The 25,118-nt window shown below is 41.9% G+C and overlaps 1 protein-coding gene across 1 annotated transcript in view; it reads right to left on the bottom strand.

Moving 5' to 3' along the window:
* The window catches only part of dpp10 (dipeptidyl peptidase like 10), a gene marked incomplete at both ends in the record, with an annotated part of 261,000 nt that extends 240,877 nt beyond the window's left edge, over nucleotides 1–20,123 (bottom strand). Inside the window, one exon of the mRNA XM_080752963.1 lies at nucleotides 20,061–20,123. Within this exon, the coding sequence (XP_080609089.1) occupies nucleotides 20,061–20,123 (63 nt within the window). The remainder of the gene's footprint in view (nucleotides 1–20,060) is intronic.
* Between the last annotated feature and the right edge of the window lie 4,995 nt (nucleotides 20,124–25,118).

Here is a 25,118-nt window from a genome sequence, read left to right as displayed (position 1 = left end):
TAATTCGTTCTCCTGCTATGCCACCAACATGTGGAACGCCCTACCGTAGGCCTTAAAGGAGTGCAAATCCCTAGCCTCCTTCAAAATTGGTATGAAAAGTCACCTTCAGGCGGCTGCTACTCGTGACTTGTAAATAGACTAAGCCCCCATGCTCCCCCCCCCCCCTTTTCTGCCTTTGTATTTGATGTTATACTTTTTTCTGCTTTTGAAATTGATGTTATCCTAGATAAAGTACTATGTTCTATCTGTCTGTCTTTCAATGTTATATGAGATGCATAGTGTGGTTCCTGTGGAAATAAGCCGTAGAGCTTTCTAGGATCTCCTTTTAGTTGACCTTGTACCAGTGATTTGTGCTGTCATTAAACTGTAATTTTTTCTAATGCAAATAATAAATACATTCTTCAATCAATCAATCAATCAAAAGGCATTACATTTAGGCCATGTTTACTCAAGAACGGTCTGTAGAGAAAACGGCAAAATGTTGCCGCGTTCTCACATTTAATCCTGCGTTCAGACGGACACGCAACAATGATTAAACGGTGTAGTGTGCATGCCATGTCGCTAGGTGGTGGAGACACACTATATGGCAGTGTGTGGTCCACATGTCCATTCCCCTTCCTATCACAGCTGTTGTTTACATAATATCACCATGGTAGCGTGCAGGCTTCACGGCTGTCGGATTTGCAGTGTGAGCCATGACATCACCCATTTTGCGGATTCCCTGTATACTCGCCCGCTTAGATGGGAACGCAAGGAGGAGTGTTTCAAAGGAGGTTGTCATTTGTTGCGTTTCCGACCCCCGAAAATGCCAATCTCGTCTAAACAGACGGCATAATCTGACATGTCCTCGCGGAAAACGGCGTTGTGTGCACAGGCCCTCGCACAGTTCGACTCGGTTCCACAGATAAATCTTGTGAAAAAAGGGAGCGTGTTGATATTGTGACGTAGCATTTGTTCGGCGTCCCATTAGTTTGACGCAAGTGAATGTTAAACTGGTGAAATGATAACCTACCGACGCTGGTAAATGCTAACCGGGTGAATGTTAACCACTATGCCTAAACCCAACCCAAACCCTAACCTCAGTAAAACTATGCCTAAACCTAAGCTTAAAACCTAACCCTAACCCTTATTCGAACTAATGACATGTCGAGCCTTTCCCGTGAAAAAAGCCAAACTACAAGCTCCCAACACCTCACACCATGCCGACACTTATACCGTATGTTGGTTTGTTTACTGATAAGTGAGAAAACAATGTTGCACATTCATCCGCAGGTTTCTTTCTCTCCATAATCAACACCTCACATTTCTCCACCGGGAGGAGCACAGGTTAAGGCTGCGAGGAGAAAAAGTTGCTTGCTTTGAACGAAGCGAGTCTCTCAATGTCAAGACTGTGGAGAGGCTGGGGGAGCTGGATCTCTGCCAAGGCCCTTTCCCTCGTCTGAACTGAAGGCAGTGGTGTAAAGTAACTAAGTACAGTACTGTACTTAAGTACAATTTTGAGGTACTTGTACTTGAGTATTTCCCATTTCCAATACTTTTACTTCTACTCCACTACATCTCGGATCCAAATATTGTACTTTAACTCCACTACATTTATTTGAAAACTTTAGTTACTAGTTACTTTTCTGATATACGTTATAATATTTAAAAACATATATTATCCACTTTAGCCATGTTTTATACCTAGGCTTTTTGAAAATAGCCGATCTACAAACTCACAACGTGTCGCATTGCGACACGTTGTGAGCTTGTAGATCTGCTATTTTCAAACATTTTGTATTTTTACTTTTGGTACTTTAAGTACATTTTGATGCCAATACTTTTACTCAAGTACATTTTGAATTCCGGACTTTTACTTATAACAGAGTACTTCTACATTACAGAATTGATACTTTTACTTAAGTAAAGAATGTGAGTACTTTTTTCCACCACTGCCTGAAGGCCTTGAGAGAAAGAAAACTAAAAACTAAACCTGTGGTGTTTGCATCACCGGGTCGATGCGGTCTCACGTCCGCGCTGCTGTTCATCACATATTCTGTTTTATTTAAAGGCCTTTTTTCTCCAAGCGGTCGTCTGGAGCACACCGTCCACCTCTGCTATCGTTGCCGTCACTCAAAACCCTGTTTCAAAAGGTAAAAGTATCGATACTGCAATGTAGAAAATCCTCTGTCTTTGCTATTAAAATGTGCTTAGCAATAGTAGAAAGTACTCATTATGCAGAACGTCCCATTTCAAGTTTCCAAAAAAAAAGTATGCAAATCTTTTGAAAATAGCAGATCTACCAGCTCACAACGCATCGTGGCAAATAGCCGAAATACATATAAAGTATTATAATAATTGTAGTGGAGTAAAAGTATAATATTTGCCTCTGCGATATGGCGGAGTAGAAGTAAAAGTACAGACATAGTCCATGGGCCATACGAGATGTCGGTATCGGAAAGGTGGCAAAGGTTATCATACATTTTTGAAAAGTTCTATATCTGTAGATTATATTTTGGTATGATAACCTTTTCTGAGACACAGCTAAATTGGTGTTATCAGCCGCTAGAGTTGATGTCCCATTAACTTTACATTACAGGGGAAAAAAAGCTAAAAATGATTCTGCTTTAAGTTGCATATGAGGGATCAAACTAGGGGTTTTTCATGATTCTAAATCCATTGCAAGCATCTGTTTTGCACAAAAAACATTCCTTGGGCTAAAAAACGGCCCCACAAGACTATGGTTTAGTGATGAAAAGTGATGAGTCATCACTTTTCACACTTTTGTGGGGGCCATTTTAGCCCAAGGAATGTTTTTTTATTATGCAAAACAGATGTTTGCAATGGATTTAGAATCATGAAAAAACCCTAGTTTCACCCCTCATATGTTACTTAAAGCAGATTCTTTTTTTTCTTTTTTTTCCTGTAATGTAAAGTTAATGGGACACCAACTCTAGCGGCTGATAACACCAATTTAGCTGTGTCTCAGAAAAGGTTATCATACCAAAATATAATCTACAGATATAGAACTTTTCAAAAATGTATGATAACCTTTGCCACCTTTCCGATACCGACATCTCGTATGGCCCATGGACTAACAGTTGGAAATACTCCAGTAAAGTAAAAAATACCTCAAAAGTGTATTCAAGTACAGTACTACATTTTCTTATTAAGTACATTTATGTCATTTTCATGAATAGCAGATCTACAAGGTGCACGTAGAGACACGCACGCACGCACGCACGCACACGCACACGCACACGCACACACACACACACACACACACACACACACACACACACACACACACACACACACACACACACATTTCAATCATTTATTTATGTCCACATAAGAGATACAAGTACAAGGACACAAATATTACAAGGTGCTGTAAATAATGTACAGTCAGCAAATCCTGGACAAATATCCAATAACCACACACCATTCAAGGGTACATATAACAACGCCTTCGCCAAATTTGGCGACTACCGATAGTAGAAGAGATTGCACAGAACTTTGCAAGCCGTTTAGCTGTTTTTTTTGGCATCCCAAGTTGTTGGAAGCCTCTTACAACCAACCTATGTACATGTCCAAGGCTGCCAAAGATGAACACAAATAGATTGCACCTATAGCCTAGCTCTGTGATGGTTCGTAGGAGCGGCTGGTATTTAATGACTTTCGTCATAAAGGCTTCCTCCAAGCTAGAATCAAAGGTACAGGCCATTTCAAGAATGTAAACTGATTTGTCTCCTTCATTGACAACAACAACATCTGGTGTATTAGCAGAGAGATGTGCAAATATTTCTGGATTTTCTGTACAGAGATGAAACATGGAAGGTTTGACACAGGAATGTTTGTACATTCTCACAGATGGTGCAAAATGTTTAGATATGTCCTTTGTTATGAGATCAACTATTCTGTCGTGGCGTGCTATGTAAAGTCCTTTATAGGCATAGCAGCCATTCAGAATGTGTGACACACACACACACACACACACACACACACACACACACACACACACACACACACACACACACACACACACACACACACACACACACACACACTTAAAAAAAAAAGTAGATCTACGAACACGCATGGCGCTGTTAAATCTTTTTGTGGTCATGTATTTTGTTTGGGGCGGGGGGGGGGGGTGGAAAGGTCTTAGGAAGAAAGGATCTTTGTTCCTGATTAACTTGGTAACTTTCATCATCTTTCGATGATTGTAGGAACATTAGTCTAAAACCCTGCTACTCTCATGTTAATAATGTAGATCGGTTTCCTTTCCTAATAATGGTGAAGAGCTGAAGTGGGAAAGTAGTATGTGATTATGCAAATGCTTGCTCCTGCATGGGGATCTCACCAACCCAGAGACAACCAGAGAGAAGCACACAGTAAAGGTTCATCATGAGCCTCCAGGACGTTGGTTTCCTTTCTCCTGTTTGAAGGAGTTTGAAGGGTAAAAACGATAAACGTTTTAAGGGTTTGACAATGCTACACTCTGCAGCCTTGTGCACCGATGTGTAAATACACTTGGAACAGTATCCTCATTAAAAGAATTCCATGTTAGTTTGGAACGCTGCTCTGTTTCCTCTCTTTTTTTGTTGTTGTTTTTGCCCCTAGCAGCTGTACAGCCATGCATGGGGGAACGCTGTCAAGTATGATAAGCAAGCACGCAAGCACGCACTCACGCACACAGTGTGCGTTTGTCTCGAGGCAGGTCTAAGGCCAATGTTCCAATGTTGAAACACACGAACACGTGAAGACTTTAAACTACATCCTGTTATTTAAGTTTAGACTGGGGTCTCCTTCTACTTTGTCATAGTCTTGTGTGCAAAACCCCATTCGCCAATTAACCCATTTAGATCTATGGACCCGATTCTACAAACGTCTTCTAAATTCTAACCTAATCCTTGCGGTATCAGTGGTTCTCAAACCTTTTTTCAAATCAAGGACCCCCAGAATTCTATGTATTTGCCCGTGGACCCTCATCTCAAAATATTTTGTTCCAGGGACAAGCAAAGATTTCCATTGTGCTCTGCAAAGCACAATGGAAATTCCAAAGCAGATGATAAACAAGAAACACATTAATTATGATTAACAACAGCTAGCCTAAGAAGAAGGAATAAATAAAACGTGGACTTATTTTATTTACAAACTGTCCGCATTGATTGACTGTTCTGGGAATAAATAGCTTATACCCCCCTTACCTTAGCCCCATCCCCTTGTCTCCCCTACCCTGTACATATACTGTTTTGTATAACTGTGATGATGTTTGTATGTGTTTTAGTTTTTTTGTTATTATTTGTACTAGAAGCTGGGCCGCCCTTCGTCTAGTCGGCGACCTGGCCAACTCGGAACAATGTAAATAGGGAATGAATGCCCCGCCCTTTAATGCAAACCCCATTATACCTGTTTTCATAGGACCCGTTTTGACCATCTGTCTGCCTGTGTCCATTTATGCCCATATATGGAGATATCTGTATCTGTCTGTCTGCGTCCATTTTATGCCCATATATGGAGATCTTTGACCATCTGTTTGCCTCTGTCCATTTATGTCCATATATGGAGATATCTGTATCTGTCTGTCTGCAATCCATTTTATGCCCATATATGGGGGCATTCATTTTATGCCCATATATGGAGAACGCGCGTGCCCTTGGGACGAACGGTTCTCGAGATACGCGGATTACATACATACATACACACTCACAGAGATTTTTTGTTGACTCATGTGGCGTACGTGATGTCAGAGCCTTTTATGAAGTGATGTCACAATGAGTCAGCGCTTGCGCCGATTTCCTCCGGAACAGCCTGATGTCAACAATCAGCCCGCATAAGGAGATTCCGAACGTTTCGCACCAGTTCGGGAAAACCGCGCGTCGGGTCGGGTCGAGACCCGGCACTGCACTCCTTGCCGCGGCGGGGAACGCGCGTGCCGAATCTGAAGCCGGTGGGACGAACGGTTCTCGAGATACACGGATTACAGACAGACACACAGACAGACAGACAGACAGACACGCAGAGACTTCTCGCATTTATAGATAGATAACCATGAGTTGAATACCTTGGACTTATTTGTGATGTTACTTTTAGGCAGGGTGCTTAACTGTACTTCTTTAACGTATTGACTATACGTGTTGTGTTCTCCACTTTTGTCTAATAAAATACTCAATACAATACAATCAGCTATTTTTGCTATTTTTATGACCTTCTTTGACTTCAAAGTTTAACTCTACCGATGAAGGTGGATTCTGCTTTTCAATGGGAATGGAGAGTTTCTTGTCATTTGCGATTTTCTGCAAAAATACGCTCCATTCTCCATGACAGCGTTATGGACCGAGCGGGCTGGACACCAAAGAGTTGGAACAGAGCCCGCCTGAGGATCTGAGGCAAAGTCACTGACTTCTCTTCAAATCACTTCTGAAAATGTACTTTTATGAGAAGACCTTTCATGTATTTTTATCTCCTTACTGCCTCTCTTTCATCCATTCTTATCTTCGTGTCTTTTCTTCTTTTTTTCACTTTGACTGCTTTTCCTTTAGCTCTTTCATGTTACGTTGCTGTAATTTACATTTTGTGATGCGCTTTGTAACCCCGTTACGAAATGTGCTACAGAGAGAGAGAGAGAGAGAGAGAGAGAGAGAGAGAGAGAGAGAGAGAGAGGGGTGGGGGTGGGAGAGAGCTCTATCTTAAAAGAAGAAGAAAAAAAAGAGCAAATAAAACATAGGCCTAAATGTAAAATTTAAAACACCAAGTACTCTTACTTTTCAAATCAACACATCTGGAGTTTCCATTGTGTCAACAGGTGTTATCACACAGACAGGATGTCATGTGGATGTGGACCGCCATGTCAACACTGTCATCATCAGTATCAATCAACCCATTCGTGACCATGCAGTCATAGGCAAAAGTTAAAATGTAGAATGCAGTGACGTCAGTTCAGCTAAAGCTAAGGTACAGTAACATGACACCAGTCATATTGCCATACCTTAGAAACAGGCATGATCAGTGCCGTAATAAGCCTCCCCAGGGCCCTGGCGCTCCAACCCCCCATCAGGTGCGGGGGGAGTACACGCGCCTGTGCAGAAGTACTAATAAACTAAAATAGGCTAATTATAATGCATGTCCTTAATAGGTTCCCTGTTTGGGAGAAAGTGCACTCTCTCACATTCATCGATTTGTATCGTATCGCCTCTCTCTCCATAGCGAGAGAGAGAGAGAGAGAGGAAGAGAGAGTATGTAGAGATAAAGAGAGTATGAACCAGAATGAGAGTGCTGCGTGCATATCTAAAGGGCCGTGAAAGGCACTGGGCAATACAAAAGTTACAAAACACAGTCAGACTTCGTCAACAGTCAGAGCTTGCCATCCCTAACCTAAAATACTATGCCAGAGTGAAAAAGAAAAAAGAAAGAAATGACGGACTGAGCAAGACTAAGCTGTTCTTCTGAAAAGCAGAATAATGCCACCATTATTTTATGGGACATCATTACACAGACACACAGCTAGGGCGTTCAGTGGCTAAACTCTGCATATGGTAATAAAACAAGTCAGAAGTCACTCACCATTAGACGTCTTCATAGAATAACGATGCGTCTGTTTTGTTATTGTGTGATTGGAAGGCATCGTAGACAGATCCTTTGTCCTCCTGGTGTTTATAGTCATGAATGACAGGTTACTGTTGCAGGTATCGCCGCTGGTGTTGTTCCTCAGGGGTTGGTTCCTGCTCAGTTAACGCCGGAGGCAGGAGAAACTCGCAACTTCGCAAGACATGGGAACTTCAAGTGTCACTGCTATACATGGAGTTTATACCTTCAAAGGAATCCTTCAAGGAGAGTGGCAGGAACTCCATGATGCTGTTAATGGCGTGTCCTTTCTCCTTTTTCTCCAACAATCTTCTCTTCACGATGCCATAATAGCTCTCCTCTGTGTTCTGTGTGCACATCAAACCGTCCGCCATTAGAGTGGGTGCACAATCACTTCAAACCCATAGGTTCAAAGTGTGTCAGGTGCTGCGTTCAGGTTCAGGCTATATAGCCATATAAATAGGCTGCAGGTTAATCCGGCAGGGTTTATAGCAAATCGTGTACACGAGCAATGAATGTATATGTGAATTGTTAAAAAGAAATATATATATATATATATATATATATTTTTTTTTTTCTTAATATAATTTACACAGGGCCCTCCAGGCGGCGGGCCCTGGTGCTTAAGCACAGGTTAGTCCAATGATTAATCCGGCATGGGCATGCTGATGATGATTACTATCAGTATTATTTTACCGCAGGCACAATTAAAGAACTGACTGCCACACTTGTGCTGCTGCTGCTATTTAACAATAATACATTGCACCTGTGCTGACCTACTGAACCGGGGAATAAACCATTTGTCAAGGTAGGGGGGATACAAGTGTTGTGGAGAATATAATACCTGGTGAAAGCAATTATTTTGTTCTAATATGCATTGTAGTTACAGTTAGTTTAAAGTAATTTAATAATAGAATAATAAACGCAGATAGTTATAGAGACATTTGTGAATTTACTTTAAGAAGCACATTTTATTTTTTTTCCCCTGGAGACAAGCTGCCATACCTTGCCATACCCAATTGTTACCCCTGGTAGAATGTAGATTGCATGATGTGTTTTTTTTAAAAATAACAATAATTGTTGACATCGCATCCCAGGGGCGTCATTTGGACCAAGAGAGTGTTGCCATGGCAACACATTAGCGTTTTCATTTAAAAAAATAACTTTGTCGATTAGGCCTATGCATGTTTTTTGCAGGACAGTACATAGATGAATTACCCTCTTTGTAGAAATCCATGCCATATACACTTGTTATACACTCTAGTTTGATTATCCTAAATTGAGCACAAGCTTGTAGATTGGCTATTTTTGGTTTGCGCACACATGTCCATTCAGGGAGCCTAATCGCAGAGACGAGTGGTCCTTCTCGAATGACGTGAGACAAATAGGTATGTGTGAACATGACAAAAAAAGTATTACAGCCTGCAGCTCATTTCGATCTTGCTTGTCAAGTAGGGTCTCTCACACACACACACACACACACACACACACACACACACACACACACACACACACACACACACACACACACACACACACACACACACACACACACACACACACACACACACACACGAAGATGAAGCAAGATGGTACACATAGAAAATGAAGACAGATCTGTGAATTTCTACTCAGTTACTTCAGTAATATGGGTTATTATTTTGGAACATCTCCCCTCCCATTAGCATAATACATGTAGTTGTTCTGGTGTGAAATTGCTATAAAATAACCGTTAAGGCCCCTCTAACTTTACCCCCAAAAGCAGTTTTTTAGAGGGGAAAAAAAAGGGAAAAAAAAGAAAAAAAATCATGAGTGTGTATTTTTTGAAAATGTTCATATTATATGAACTTTTTTTTGTCATTGTGACGATTATGACAAAATAATTGCGATAATGTCAAATAATTGCGATTAGACGATTATGTAATAATTGTGAGAGGCCTACGTAAGAAAAACACTCACTCTGAATTCTCCTTAAACCACTGCTGCATCAAGTTCTATCATACAGAACATCATAAATCACATAATAACAGAAAACAAATCAACCCTCCTATAGCTGCTAATCTCTAGTTGGGAGAGAGAAAACAATAACATATCGAAAAACATTTATATTAAAAAACCTAAACTCTTCAAAACTCTAAAAGCTGCTCACCAAGACAAAAAAGTATTAGATAGACTCTTCTATACCGCTTTCATGAAAGCATTATTTCAAACGGTGACGCTCTAGCGAGACAAAGGCTTGCATAACAGAACTATTGAGAGATTAATTTCTTTGTTGAACGAACTCATGACTAGCACACGGGGGACGACAAAGAAGAAAGTCATTAAGTTGCGGCACAGACGGCGTACAACCCAAAGAGTCTGTGTACCTTGGCGTTGTACGACAAAATGACAGGTGATAAGGCTGGCTTGTATTTTTATCTGTGTGTCCTTGTCGGAGACTAATAAAGCCATCTCTTGGGAACAGGCGCTTTTATGTAAAAGAGCGGCAGACAATGTGAACAAATTAGTGCGACACTGCTACAGTACATCACGCAGCACCACCAAGGCTTTGAATCTCCAACCGGTGCCAAAGATTCCGCTGCTAGACATAATCATACTCAACGTTGATTGGCATGTCACAAGTTTATAGCTGCAAAACAGTGGGTGAAAATGTGATTATCATTACAAAACACACACTAACAACAATAGCCCTATATGTACTTTGGCCATTTGATCTATAAGCTCACAACGCGTCACAAAGCGACATGTGAGCTTGCAAGATCCGCTATATTTTCAAAAGGATTTTTCATACTTCATACACTTGTGAGACAGGACCTTCTGCATAATGATGAGTATTTAAAACATTGATACTTTAAGTATATTTTGATGCCAATACTTTTTTACTTTTTAGTCAAGTCAATTTCGAATACCGAACTTGCACTTGTAACAGACACTGTGCCCTAAGTTTGTCACTGCCTTATCCGCAATTCTTACCCTTACCCTCTACCCGCGAATTGCGGGCAAGGCAGCTTGCTCTGTCCCTAAACTGTATTTTGGGAGGGAGAGGGCTCAAGATTGCACTGGGGATAACAGGTTGTGCAATCTTCTCTTAAAGACAATGGCATCTGGCATAGTGATTGGTTATATAATTTTTAACGTCCAAACCACTCCTACAGTATGCATATGGGTAGTGCACATGTTTTTAGGGATAAAGCAGGTGTCCAAAATAGCAACTTTTCACGGGAACGCTAAACCCCCAAATTGCGAGCTGCGAGCTTGTAGATCTGCTATTTTTGAAAAAAATTGTGAAAAGTTTTGCAAGTCGTTGAATATTTGGCCCGGTTCTATAAGTGTCTTATAAACTTCTACGTTTTTTTGAAAAACCTCTATGTCAGTGGTGCTCAAACTTTTTCATGTCAAGGACCCCCAAAATGATATGTATTTGTCCACAGACAGACCCCTATCTCAAAATATTTTGTTCCAGGGACCCCCCAGAAGCAAAATTTGAGTTACAAATGTTCGCTTAAAAATACATATATTCCAACATATATTCCAAGATTTGCACACATTTTCACGAATTAAAAAAAACATAGCAGATCTACAAGCATGTAGATCAGCTATTTTGCAATAGCTAAAATATAAAATAATGTACAAAATGTGAGAACTTCTCCCATCACTGCTCCTAAGAGCTCCATTCTAGATGATGCTGGTCCCGTAGGAGACAGATGCAGACTTACATCCAAAGACAGGTTGTTCCTGAAACCAGCCTGGGGGCAAATTGAGCTTTTGCAGCCCATGGATACCAAAGCTTTTGGAACAGTGTGTCTCACTGTCTCAGGATCTAAGGCTAAAGCCAAGTCTTCTTTGAAATAACTTCTAAAATATATATATATATATAACAAGATGAAAGAGAGGTCAGTAAAATCCACACTTATCTGTGCGCCTTTTCTATTTGTTTTCATTTGATGTTTATTCTCATTTCACTTTTCTTTGAGCCTTTCATGTAACACATTAAAGCACCTTGTAATCTTGTTTTGAAAATTGCTACAAAAATAAAGAGAGAGAGAGAGAGAGAGAGAGAGAGAGAGAGAGAGAGAGAGAGAGAGAGAGAGACAGACAGACAGACAGACAGACAGACAGAGAGAGACAGAGAGAGAGATCTATAATGTATACACTCAGACGAGGAGAGGCCATGCAATCACTCTTATGAGGCTGAACCCAGCAGGAGAGTCCTGCACTTTTATAAAGACTGTTTGTGCGATAGATCTGAGGGTGGAGGAGAGGAAGAGGAGAGGAGAGGAGAGGAGAGGAGAGGAGAGGAGAGGAGAGGAGAGGAGAGGAGAGGAGAGGAGAGGAGAGGAGAGGAGAGGAGAGGAGAGGAGAGGAGAGGAGAGGAGAGGAGAGAGGAGAGGAGAGGAGAGGCTAGTGGCTAATCTATGTTTTGTAATAATAATCAAAATCAACCAAAAAGTTACTAGTAACTCAACTTTTCAAATAATTGTAGTGGAGTAAATGTACAAGATTTTCCTCTGAGATGTAGTAGAAGTAAAAGTATTGAACATTGGAAATTAACTAAGTGTAGAACAAAAAACAAGTCATTTTATGTTTTGTTTTTTTGTTTTTTTCAGGAAGCTATTAGGATTTAGAACAGTGGTTCTCAAAAACAGCCAATATTATGCAAGCTCACAGTGCGGAACATTTTAGAAGAATCTTGAAAGTCAAAAACTTTGAGAATTAGTCTGATCTCGTTCAACCCAATGAGACTGGTGGAAAACATGTAAATGTAGAACATTTAGCTGTGCTCATCATTTCTGCTTCCATCACTGCTTGCCCGGCCTTCTGTGTCGCCAGATTCTGCGAGAGAATTAAGCAACCGGGTCTATGAAAAAGGGCAAAAAGAATCTACTATCGGCCACACATTAAACCTATATACATTACATTATACCAGGCTTGTCAACTCTCCTGGATTTCCCAGGAGTCTCCTGGATTTTGGACCCATCTCCTGGGAGTCTCCTGGATTGGCAAATCTCCTGGATTTCTCCTGGATTTTGTATCAAACTCCCAAAATTCACCAGAACACAGGAAATTACATCTACTATGTACATTTATTTCGGGGGGAGGACCCCCAGACGGCCAGACCCCCCGCTTTAGGGGTGGGGCAATGAATGCAAGAAACATCAGACACATATTCACTTAAGTAATGACTTAAATATTAGAAGTCATCATTAAAGATGTCCTTTGGTTCAGTCATCAATACATGCGTATAAAACATGCACAAAATTCACCAGAACACAGGAAATTACATCTACTATGTTAACTTTTTTCGGGGGGAGGACCCCCAGACGCCCCGCTTTAGGGTTGGGGGCAATGCATGCAAGAAAGATCATAATTATACTTGTAATGACTTAAAGATGAGAAGTCATTATTATTCGTTCACCTATACATTTGGCATTTTAAGGCTAAAATTGTACCAGTGCTAGTAAAGCAAGCCTGATAAAAGTATCGAACATGCACAAAATTCAACAGAACACAGGAAAATATATATATCTGTTAAGAGGTTTTGGGGAGAGGACCCCCAGACCCCGGTAGGGGAGTTCCGCGCACCCCCCAAAAAAATAATCTCCTGGATTCTGACCGTCCAATGTTGACAACCCTGCATTATACACTGGCTATTTGAAAATAATCGATTAAACAACAACAAGCTCAAATAAGCAACGACACTTTGGGGAAAAAAGCCCCAAAAGACAGCAACCACCAGTGTTTACGAGCGACTTTACAGGACAAAAAAACTTGTGATAAGCAGACATGGCAACACAACCGTACGCTGGCCTTCAGTTTCATTGACACAATCCTGACTTTATTGCTTGGGTCTGCACGGAGAACAGGCCTAGCACTTTTAAAGAGCTGCTGACGACTGAGGCCTCACATCGCGGGCCGTAGGACCCCAGCAGCCTGCACACTCTTGTAAAACTCACAACCCCGAGAGGAGAATCTGCTGCCTCGTCCTAATTGGATTTTCCATCTAAACGGCGCCTGGTTTTGAGAGAACGCACAGCCAGGAAATAGATTGGGTATTGGAGAGAGAGATAAGCGATTTATAGCCCTGCGATCGCATCGACGTAGTGATAGGTTGAGATCCTTTTAAGGATTGTAAAACGATTCTATTTATGACTGACATTGGTTCCCTATTGGAGCCCCAAAGGAGAGTCTTTGTGTCTCTATAGGAAACTGCCGTCGGTCATCAAATTATTGGCTTAGGAATACGACAAAAACAAGTCTCGATGAGGTCAGTAATCAATAGAAAATACGAATTTTTGGGGGGTGAACTATACATTTAACTATTCCCTCTATCAGGGTTCCCACTCATTTTTACCAATGAATTTCCAAAACTTTCCCAAAACTTTTCCAGAATATTTAAGCCAATTTCCAGGACCATATAACAATCATTCAGCGCAATAACACGTCACTTATTCTTATGTGCAATGCCCAAAGACAGCCAGTGTTGCAAAAATAAAGCGCGCACGCTGCAAAACGCTGTGGCGCGCATGCGGATCGTGCACGATGGACACGCACGTGCCCATGTCAAAGGTTAGAAAATCGTGGCAGGGAACCAGTCGATTTATGTTGGCAGTAAATGAGTTAACAAAATCAATAACCAAGAACAATGCATAGCTATTTTTTTCCAGGACCTTCCAGGACCCTTAATCAATTCCAAAACTTTTCCAGTACTGGAAAAAATATTTTTTATAATTTCAAAAGATTTCCAGGAATTTCATGGCCGTGGGTCAACTACTGTTGACAAATCTATATACGATTTTGGTCTTTATTTATAAAAAAGTCAATCATACAGACAGTATTAGATAAATATCATTGTAGTGGTTCTCAAAGTGAGGTTCAGGGACCCTCTGGGTTACTTGAGGGGGTTCCAAATGGACCCTTGCAGGTCTGTAACTCGGAGAGTGTACAAATGGAACCAAATGGACCCATCTCTTACATAGTCATTTGAGAATAGACGATCAACTACAAACATGTGATCGTATAGTGGTGATTAATACATTTCTTTCTTCTTCTTTTTCATAGAGCACCTAACCCAGTGAAAGCTGTTTTCATACCTATATTATTAATTATATAGAACATTTCAACATTTCTACAAATGGAGCTTGAAACACTAGTATGAAGACAATAAAACCCCTCATCTCTTACAAAACACCCAAATTCACAGTGGTGGAATTACAACACAACCATGTTTGATCAGGGGCGTCAATTGGGTATGGCAGAGGTATGCAGCTGCCATACCCTGGGTCCAGGGGGGAAATAAAATGTACTTCTTAAAATAAATGTATCATGCCTGTTGCTAAGGTATGGCAACATGACCGGTGTCTTGAAGACACCTGTCAAGTTGTCATACCTTAGCTTTTGCTGAACTGACGCCACTGTGTTTGATATTAAACAAAGCCAACCTGGTTTGAACCCATTAATACATGACACTGGTCATCAACAGCACAGCAGCAGCATACAGTACACACATCTGTGTAACAAAGAGTGCAAATGATTAATACAAAGCACAAAAATATTATTGTTTGCGACCAGGTTCTCATGCACCTACCTGCAGCATGGAGTCACTTCCTCTGCTGAGAGGAAGTGGAGGTGTGCACAAAGGGACACTAGGCTACATGCAGCTGCGCTGTTCATCCACCAGGTGGCTTTAGTACTATAGTTGCGACCGTAGGTCGCATTTACTATCAAACCCTGCACAAAGTGTCAGTCCGTCAGTCAGTCTGTCTGTCACACCTCACACGTCACACTCTTGCCCTGCTCATATCTCCGCAACCGTTGCCCCGATCCATGCCAAATTTTGCACACACACTCCTTACCTGCCAAACTACAACCTCCAAGGACCCCCGGAGCTCCAGGGACCCCCAGGTCCCTGGGGGACCCCCAGATGTAAAAAATGACCAAATGTGCTAAACCGACCAAATGACCACCCCAACGGGGCTGCTCACGGGGAATTCCCGGGGACCACCGACTCCTGGTGCTCCAGAACGGATGCAAAAGTGGTGGCGCCCCCAGTGGAGGACCCCCTACACTGCAGCTCACATAAAATGCCGTAACTCCGGCTAGGAGCGACCGGGACAGCCGGGGCCGGTACCTATTCGTCCGCCTTGCCGGCGCGGAGACCCCACCCCTCATTTCTCACATGGCCCTCTTCTAGCGCCACCATGAGGCCGATTCTTGCAAAACACATTTTTGGACACTGCTCCTACAATTTTTGCCCTAAAATCACGCAAATCGGTACACAGTATGTCTACACTCATCCCATCAACATGAATCTCTCCCATATAGCGCCACCTCCAGGCCGATTTTTAAAAACACATGTTTGGACACTGCTCCTACAGATTTTGCCCTAAAATCACGAAAATCACTACACAGTATGTCTACACTCATGTCATCAACATGGATCAGGAAGATTTTGTCAAAACACATTTGTGGAGATAAGTGACCTACGGTCGCTTATCTCCCGATTAGGGAGCCTTACTGGTATACAATGTAATATTGAAAGACGGTTTTGTAGAAATTAATACAAGGATATTTCTAACCTGTTACACAGGTCTGTAACTCTGAGAGTGTACAAAATGGAACCAAACGGACCCTTACGGGTCTGTAACTCTGAGAGTGTACACATGGAACCAAATGGACCCATCTCTTACACAGTTACTATTGGGGAACCCTGCTCTATATGCTTAGTAAAACAGGCCTGATTTGCACTGTGATTGCAGCTTGTGATTTTACAGATAGGCCATTTTTTTTGGTGAGCTTCCCCCCCAGAATAGGGACACTGGGGTTCAAGTGCATGGTTAAACGTCATGTATGAAAGTTATTTTCAATCTGTTCTAATGGAAACAAATATTTCTCCGTGACATATCGTATCCCAGGTAGAAAGATGCATATTTACTGTACGCTGCATAATATGATATAAGATTCTAAATAACAATGTAAATTCGGGGTGGCCGTGGATGGAAATGTTATTTACATCGGTGCCCTGGGTCAAAAAGTTTAAAAAACCCTTGTTCTAATCTACACCGTCATCACACACACAACGCTGCTTAGCGCAAAGTGCCAGCAGGCAGCACAGGCATATTACACACAGTACACACCTCACAACAAAACACACAGCACATCCACGGCAAGGGGCTCTGCTTAATATGGATTCATTGATTTTGACTTAAGAAATGATGTGATAGCTACTGCGCCCTATACCTACACACAACGATAAGAAACAAACACGAAAAACAGGCATTGGCAAAGCCCCGTGCAACATGCAGGATTGATTGATTCACTTGGTGTACACTAGGCTACTAACTTGGAACTGGACTTCGACACCGAACAGAGCCTCCGAGCACAGAACTTAATATTCAGGAACGGCATGGGTTGTTGGCGGGGAGGGGGGTTGAGAGGACGAGGATCGATGCGCTCGCTCCAAGCTAAATTTCTCCAGTGGGATTTCTGTGGTTGAAAAAGTGATGCATAACCCACGGCAGAATCGATAGCAGCGGCGTTGAGTCACACACGCACACGCGCGCGCGCGCGCGCACACACACACACACACACACACACACACACACACACACACACACACACACACACACACACACACACACACACACACACACACATACACACACACACACACACACAAACACAGTGCACTGAGAAGATCCAATGCGCGTACGTACGCACACGCAAACCAACACTCAACCATCTCACACTCCTCCTCAGCATCCCTCAATGCTGGTTTGGGGCAGGCATGTTTCCAATGGTGATGATGATGATGGTGATGGCAGGACAGAAAGGAACTAGAACTGCACTCTGTCGAGGTGCCAACTTTCTCCTTGTGCACAAGTAGGCCATATATGGCCTACTTGTGCGCCAGCAGAGCGCGCCATGAGGTGCGCTCACCACTGGCATCACCACTAGCGATGCCAATGACATCACGACAGGCATCACCAGGAATGCTGGTCCCTCATTGGCTGTTACTGATGACGTTGACAGAAATGATGGTCCCTGTTTGGGCTACGGGCTTAAACACACACACACAGCTACCTACCTACCTACCTACCTACCTACCTACCTACCTACCTACAGTACCTACCACATATGCAGCTGAACGCTGTACTTGCGCGCTCTGCTGGCGCAAATAACAATGTTTGTAACCCAGCGACACCACCACCACCATCATCATCATCATCATCATCACCATCATCATCATCATCATCATCATCATCATCATCATCACCATCATCATCATCATCATCATCATCATCACCATCATCATCATCATCATCATCATCATCATCATCATCATCATCACCATCATCATCACCACCATCATCAACAAACACCTGCATGCACTCTGCTAGACATTTGGACAGTGTCTCCAAATACTTTGAGTCGCAGACTCTAGGCTAGAACAGTCGCTGCCTGGCTGTTGGGTATAGGCTATATTGCATTCAGACAAATATATCATTAATAATAGGCTACTCAACTAGACTGGGATCAAGTTGCTTTGCAAGTTGCTGATCCGGTCTGGGTCTATACCGGATACGGAAACGTTTCTTGCATGTTTGTGTTCTAGACCGGATCACACTGGTGGACTCGCAATAGAAACCAGGCTTCCCACGGGTTCTGCGGAAAGCCTGGTGAAGCGAGGTTAGCTGACAACAGGGCCAATATACAGGCATGCACCAGTCTTTACAGACCGCAAAGTTAAGCCAGCGTTGCCACAGTCAAAGAGTCTGCTGACCAGTGGTGTAAAGTAACTAAGTACATTTACTTACTGTACTTAAGTAGCCAACACTTTTTAGGTATTTGTACTTCAAGTGAGTAGGCTACTTCCTGTTTCCAATACTTTTACTTCTACTCCACTACATCTCGGATCCAAATATTATACTTTTACTCCACTACAGACAACTTTAGCTAGACTAGTTACTTTGTAGATTTAGATTTGTATTAAGCTACTAAACATACATTAGCCACTTCAGCACTATACATGTTTTGGCCATTTTTGTACAATGGGACATTCTGCACAATGAGTACTCTCACTTTTGGTACTTTAAGTACATTTTGATTCCAATACTTTGGTACTTTTACTCAAGTACGTGTTGAATTCTTGACTTTTAGGGCTACTTCTAACGGATTATTTTTTACATTGAAGTATTGATACTTTTACTTAAGTAAAATATTTTTGTACTTTATCCATCACTACGTCACAGCATCACAGTCATGTTTAAGTGCCATATATCTGTGTGTTTTAGCCTTACAAAGTGACACAGAGCGGCTAATGTTTAGTATCAATACTGCATTATTGCGACCGTCAGGTCGCATTTACTATCAAAACCTCCACCGGCTGTCTGTCTGTCCGTCAGTCAGTCAGTCTGTCTGTCTGTCTGTCACGTCACACTTTTGCCCTACTCATATCTCCGCCATTGTTGCCCCTATCCATGTGAAGTTTTCCAATAGCAGATCTACAAGCTCACAACGCATTGCGAGCTTGTAGATCTGCTATTTTCAAATAGGCAAAATAGGGCTAGGCCTGGCTATGTATGTTTTGTTTGATGAAGACTTTATTAGAAATTTGCATAGGAAAAGGTACAGTTTCATGACGGTACAGTTCACTGGTACAAGGTCTACTAAAAGGAGATCCTAGAAAAGACTATTTAAGCTTATTTCCATAGGAAACCATTGAAATATCTCATATAACATTGAATGACAGACGGATAGATAGAACACAGTACCTACTATGCAGTAGATATAGTCAGGAAAAAACATGTAATATTATAATGCTATATCTGCAAAGTAACTAGTAACTAACTAGTAACTAAAGTTTTCAAATACATGTAGTGGAGTAAAAGTAGGCTACAATATTTGGATAAAAGTATAGAACATTGGAAATACTCAAGTACAAATACCTCAGAATTGTACCGTACAGTGCAGTAGCCTATATGCACTTCAGTTACTTTACAACACTAAATACAATCCACAAAGCCCTCGTTGCTCATTCCATTCTGACTCCTCCGCTCATGTTCCATCAATAAACGTGACGTGAATAACATCGCTACTGCGCCAATCATCCAACAGCCTCCATCCACATTATGAAGGGAAACGGCATTATCAAAAATATGAAGGAACATTGATCATGAGAATGAGATGACACTTTAAAGCATGCATGGACATTGCGTAGGAGTTCGTCGGACCGTCAGTGGACGTTAGTGGACCGTTAGTGGACGCCGGGCCGTGGACAGGTGGGACACAGCCAGTCGTGCGTCAATGCGCAGCAGCGGAGCCGTGCATGGTGTCCACCGTAGTCTAGACCCACACAGACCGCGACCACTGTCCACCAACCACCACGCAATGTGCGTGCGTGTTAGTGTTATGACACGAGTTATTATGCATCCATGAAACAGCCTTCAATGTCTGGAAGAAAATACAATAAAAGAAAAAAACACAGATCCTACCTTGATGGTCTTGGTAGAAGACTGGCATTTCACTTGATGCGAGACGCTGGCGGTTTGGTTCATGGCTGCTTCCTTCCAGCGGGCAGATCAGTCCTATCCACCCCGGTACGCAGTCTCTGGTCCGAAGGGGCAAATCAGTCCTATCCACCGGTACTGATCAGTCCTATCCACCGGGCACACAATCAGTCTAACAAACGCTCCACAGACCCGGGGAGCTCGATCGGTCTTCGTTCAGTGTGTGTGTGTGTGTGTGTGTGTGTGTGTGGGTCGGTCGGAGCGTGGCGCGCTATAGCCTATAGCTGCCGCATCTCATCTGACAGCTCCAGCCTACCTTTCGCAACGGCGTGGTGGCAGCCTACAGTACACAGTACGCTATTACGCACTCCTTGCGCGCACGGTGCCAAAAAGGCTTGTTGGTTGGAGAAGTTGAACACATACCGTGACATGGCATAACAATGCAGCCATATAGGCTACCTTTCCGTAAATGATCACACAATTCTATAGGTTTGTTCAATAAGCCATGATCAGAGAACAATCTGCTCTAACTGAACATGAAGTGATTTTGATGTTATAGGCATTTTCACCCCCAACATGCCTTTTTCTATTGATTGAGTAATCACTAGAAAAAATTGAGACTGTGTGTGTGTGTGTGTGTGTGTGTGTGTGTGTGTGTGTGTGTGATGATGATGATGATGATGATGATGATGATGATGTGTGTGTGTGTGTGTGTGTGTGTGTGTGTGTGTGTGTGAATCATCATATAGGAATCATCATTCCTAAGACAATAATTTGATAAGGCCTACAATACAATACTACATTTAGCCCCATTGATTCTGGATGGGGACTCAAATGCGTTTGAGTCCCCATCCCGGAATCAATGGGGGTAAATTAACTCTATTTGAACACATTTTTGTCTTGGGAATGCGACAAACCTACACACACACACATCTCTCATTAATGAATGAATGAATGAATTAATGAATGAATTAATTCATTAATTAATTAATTAATTCATTAATTCATTCATTCATTCATTCATTCACGCACACATTCATTCATTCATGAATTATGGCATGCATAACACAACATGACATCATCAAGTCATGAGCCTGGGCTTAGACCAGGGGTATTCAACTAGATGTGGCCTGGCCACACGAGACTATAGTCTAATTCTGACCAGGATACTTTCACCAAGATACTATCCTGATATCCTGGTAAGTATTTCACATGGTATTTTTAATTTGTATTTTAAATCCTTTTTTGTATTTTGTGCTCAATTTGCATATTAGGCTATGGTATCTTATTAGGCCCTGCTTCATACTGCATTCATGCATTTTGCTGTTTTCTGTGCCAGTCCTTTATAGAGCACAGGCTTAGATTTTGATGATGATGATGGAGAAGATGGACACAATCCAGGTGAATTGTTTCTTTGGAGCAAATGGACAACATCCACTCAAGACCCAGAAATGGTTTCAAATGGATGGTTGAATTGCACTCAGAACTCATTTGTTGAGCTCTTGTTTTCACCATGTTGCCGAGCTGCCTAGCAACATGGTAAAAAAATAAATTGCTGGACATTCAAAATGGTCATCCTGTACAACCAACCATCCAATAATAATCTGTTACATTAGAATATGGAATGTTCTCCAGGGGCCACAAGAAAGCTCTACTGGGGCCGCATTTGGCCCGCGGGCCTCCAGTTGAATATCACTGGCTTAGACCATTCTGAGTGGGTGAAAGCATTTATCCTCAGGATAACACACATAATATTGTTCATTCATCATCTTCTTAAATAAAAAAACAGAGTAGTTGCCTAATCATTTCACAGGTTCTCTTGGCTTGTATTTTGTTAAAGGACAACTTTGTTTTTTTACAACAAGGGTTCATATTTTAGTTTGTGATTAGAGAAAAGAATTTGAGCATTTGAGCATATTTGAGCATTTATATTTACTTTCTTTCTTTCTTTCTTTCTTTCTTTCTTTCTTTCTTTCTTTCTTTCTTTCTTTCTTTCTTTCTTTTCTTTTCTTTTTGGAAAGATGTCCAAAATAGGAAAAAATTGTCACATCACGTGTGGGTGTAAGAGTGTGCGTAAAAGTTTTTTGTACAAGCTTTCAACATGGAACTGTCAGGAAAGGTTATAGAGAAGGGGAAAGAGAGAATAGAGAAGAAAGTAACACAGAACAAATAGTCAAGTCAAATAACAGGAAGGCACTGAAGTCTCAAGGGCTAATATTAATATGCACATTATACTCCACTGTCTGCCTGTTTGGTTTTCATGTGGTTATTCTTGTCTGTGGGGACTGCGGATGTAAACTAGCATCCTTGCTAAATCTGTTGTATTGTGATGTTCATTAGAACCATTGATAGTAGAACTGACTGCACCCACATCTGCTGCACACATGTGGACAGGAGATGCAGAAACATGACCCTCAAATCTCTGTTCCACTTCCTTCCAAATCTATCACCTTGCTTTCCCAACAACTGCTTTGAACTGCAGCAGCATAAAAGTTGCTAAATTATAGGCTGGAGAAAAAAGGTCTGTTTCAAACATGGAACAGGAGAGCACAGCTAGGCGAGAAGTGCTGTGTGTTTGTGGAAAGTTGGAAACGTTAGGATATAGGAGCATCAAGGCCACGATATAGTAAATTGGGCTATTAAAGGTGTATTATATGGTACAATGCGTCTGGTTTCATATATTCTTATCCCTGTTATGACTGGGTCTGCTCTGTGTGCACGCCTGCAAAGAGAGCCGACTTGATTTTGTGGAAGGTTTTCAGCTCATTCTATTGTTGTTGCCTTGAAAAATGTTTTTAAAATGACTGATATGGAAAAGAAGGTCACCAGCTGCTATGTTTAAGCTGTGCTTATAATAGCCACTTAAATGCTGTGCAGTATGGTTTTCACATATAAAGTGCTGATTTGGTGGATGCTATTTCCACTTCAAAGCTGGTCCTTGTTTATTTGTTTTCCCCCAGATCTTTATGTTAGCAATGAGACCCTAATTATCTTGGAGGGATGCTACCATTAAAACATAACTTGGGAAATCTAAAGTTAGACAAACCTTATACACTCAGGGTTTGATTAGTAAAACAAAACAAAAACAGAAGGGGGAGGGGGGGGGGGGGGGGGCGGGGGTTACATTTTCTTAATGACTTTAGCCCTACTTACTTTGTCACGACAAATAGAAAATAGCCTATGAGCCATTTGCTTTAATTGAAACTTTAGGGAGTTTCATGAAGAATTTGAAAGATGAAAATAGTCACACCAGACCAAGGGCCACAGCCAGCAGCTGCAGTGCCAGGTACTTCAGTGCCATGGACAACTACAATTACTTCAGGACCATGGACAGCAACTACAGTTACTTCAGGACCATGGACAGCAACTACAGTTACTTCAGGACCATGGACAGCAGCTGCAGTTACAGTTACTTCAGGACCATGGACAGCAGCTGCAGTTACAGTTACTTCCAGGACCATGGACAGCAGCTGCAGTTACAGTTACTTCAGGAGCATGGACAGCACCCAGAGTTACTTCAGTCCCACAGACAGCAGCTGCAGTGACAGTTACTTCTCATGGACAGCAGCCACAGACATCTACAGGTTTGTCTCCAAAAATTTGAATATTTTGTAAAAAAACAAAAAAAAAACAAAGAAAAAACAAACAAACATTGGAAGCTGCAGATGATACAGCATCCCAAATCATCACTGACTGTGTTAATTTCACACTGGACTTCAAGCTACTCACGGTTGACATTTCACCTATTATAAATCCTTGTTTTGAGTGGTCTTGTGTAATATTGTAATATGTTTTTTTTTTTATAATGGACTTTTCCGCAATATTCACATTTTTGGAGACAAACCTGTATGTGTGTGTTCAGGGGCCACGGCAGGTGCCCCCTGGGACCCACATGCTCCAATCTGCACCACACTTGGCACAAACACACTGCTCAGGGCCGGTCTGTCATGAAAATAAGAAAGCTCAAAAATGCTAAATTGAACATGGGGGCTCTCTTCAGTTGTTTAACACTTCAAATGGCCATGACCTGGTGACCATTGCTCTGATTAGCTTGACATAACACCACAGCAGCCTAAAACATTTGCCATAGAATAAGGACACCAGGGTTAATGCAGTATATATACTATATATACTGCATAAACAAAACAAAACAAAAAAAAAAAAAAAAAAAAATATATATATATATATATATATATATATATATATATATATATATATATATATATATATATATATATATATATATATATATATATATATCTAATTAATTAGAGGCTTCCTCCACCAAACAGTAGGCCTAATGCGATGGAAGTCCATCTGCTGCTCCACTGTGTCCTTCTTTTGACCCGCACCGTTATTCAGAGGCGTCAATTGGGTATGGCAAGCTATGGCAGCTGCCATACCTTGGCTACAGGGGGAAATAATAAAATGTACTACTGTAATCGTGCCTGTTGCTAAGGTATGGCAACATGACTGGTGTCTTGCACACGCGCGAGGGTGCGCGTGCAAGACACCAGTCATGTTGCCATACCTTAGCTTTTTCTGAACTGACGCCGCTGCCGTTATTCTTCATGGCTTCACCCTCCCCAGCAGCACTCCTAACTCATCGTGTCTGGCACAAGCGTTTTTCAGCTGAAAAATATCCCAATCACTCTCGGTACACTGGTGCAGGCAGTGACACAATCTTATTATGCCGCGGAGAGAGGGGAACTTTGGGCTGCTGGGGTGTAGGACGCGGTGATACGAGGCGATTCCTGCTGGCAAGCAGGCTGAGGAGAAATATGGCTCCCCGGGACACGGTGAGTAAACGTGTCGGCAGTGGCCTTCGCGGAGCTGATGAATTAGGGTTCAGCGGGGGCCTCCGGTGTCACAGTGTTCTGTGTGGAACCGAGATGGAGGAGAGTGTGTAAGAGTAGTTCTCCCTCCTCTGTGATCTGTGGTTTTACACTCTGACCGCTGGGACCTGCATAGGCAGTGATGTTACTAGGTTTTCAATGTAATGGGTCCCGGGACCCACAGGTGGTCATTCAAATGGGTCCCAGA

This window comes from Nannobrachium achirus, assembly GCF_963921795.1.
Source record: "Nannobrachium achirus genome assembly, chromosome: 22".
NCBI classification, from domain to species: domain Eukaryota; kingdom Metazoa; phylum Chordata; class Actinopteri; order Myctophiformes; family Myctophidae; genus Nannobrachium; species Nannobrachium achirus.
The sequence above is the reverse complement of the archived record's forward strand: the minus strand, read 5'-3'. Positions and strand labels throughout refer to the sequence as shown.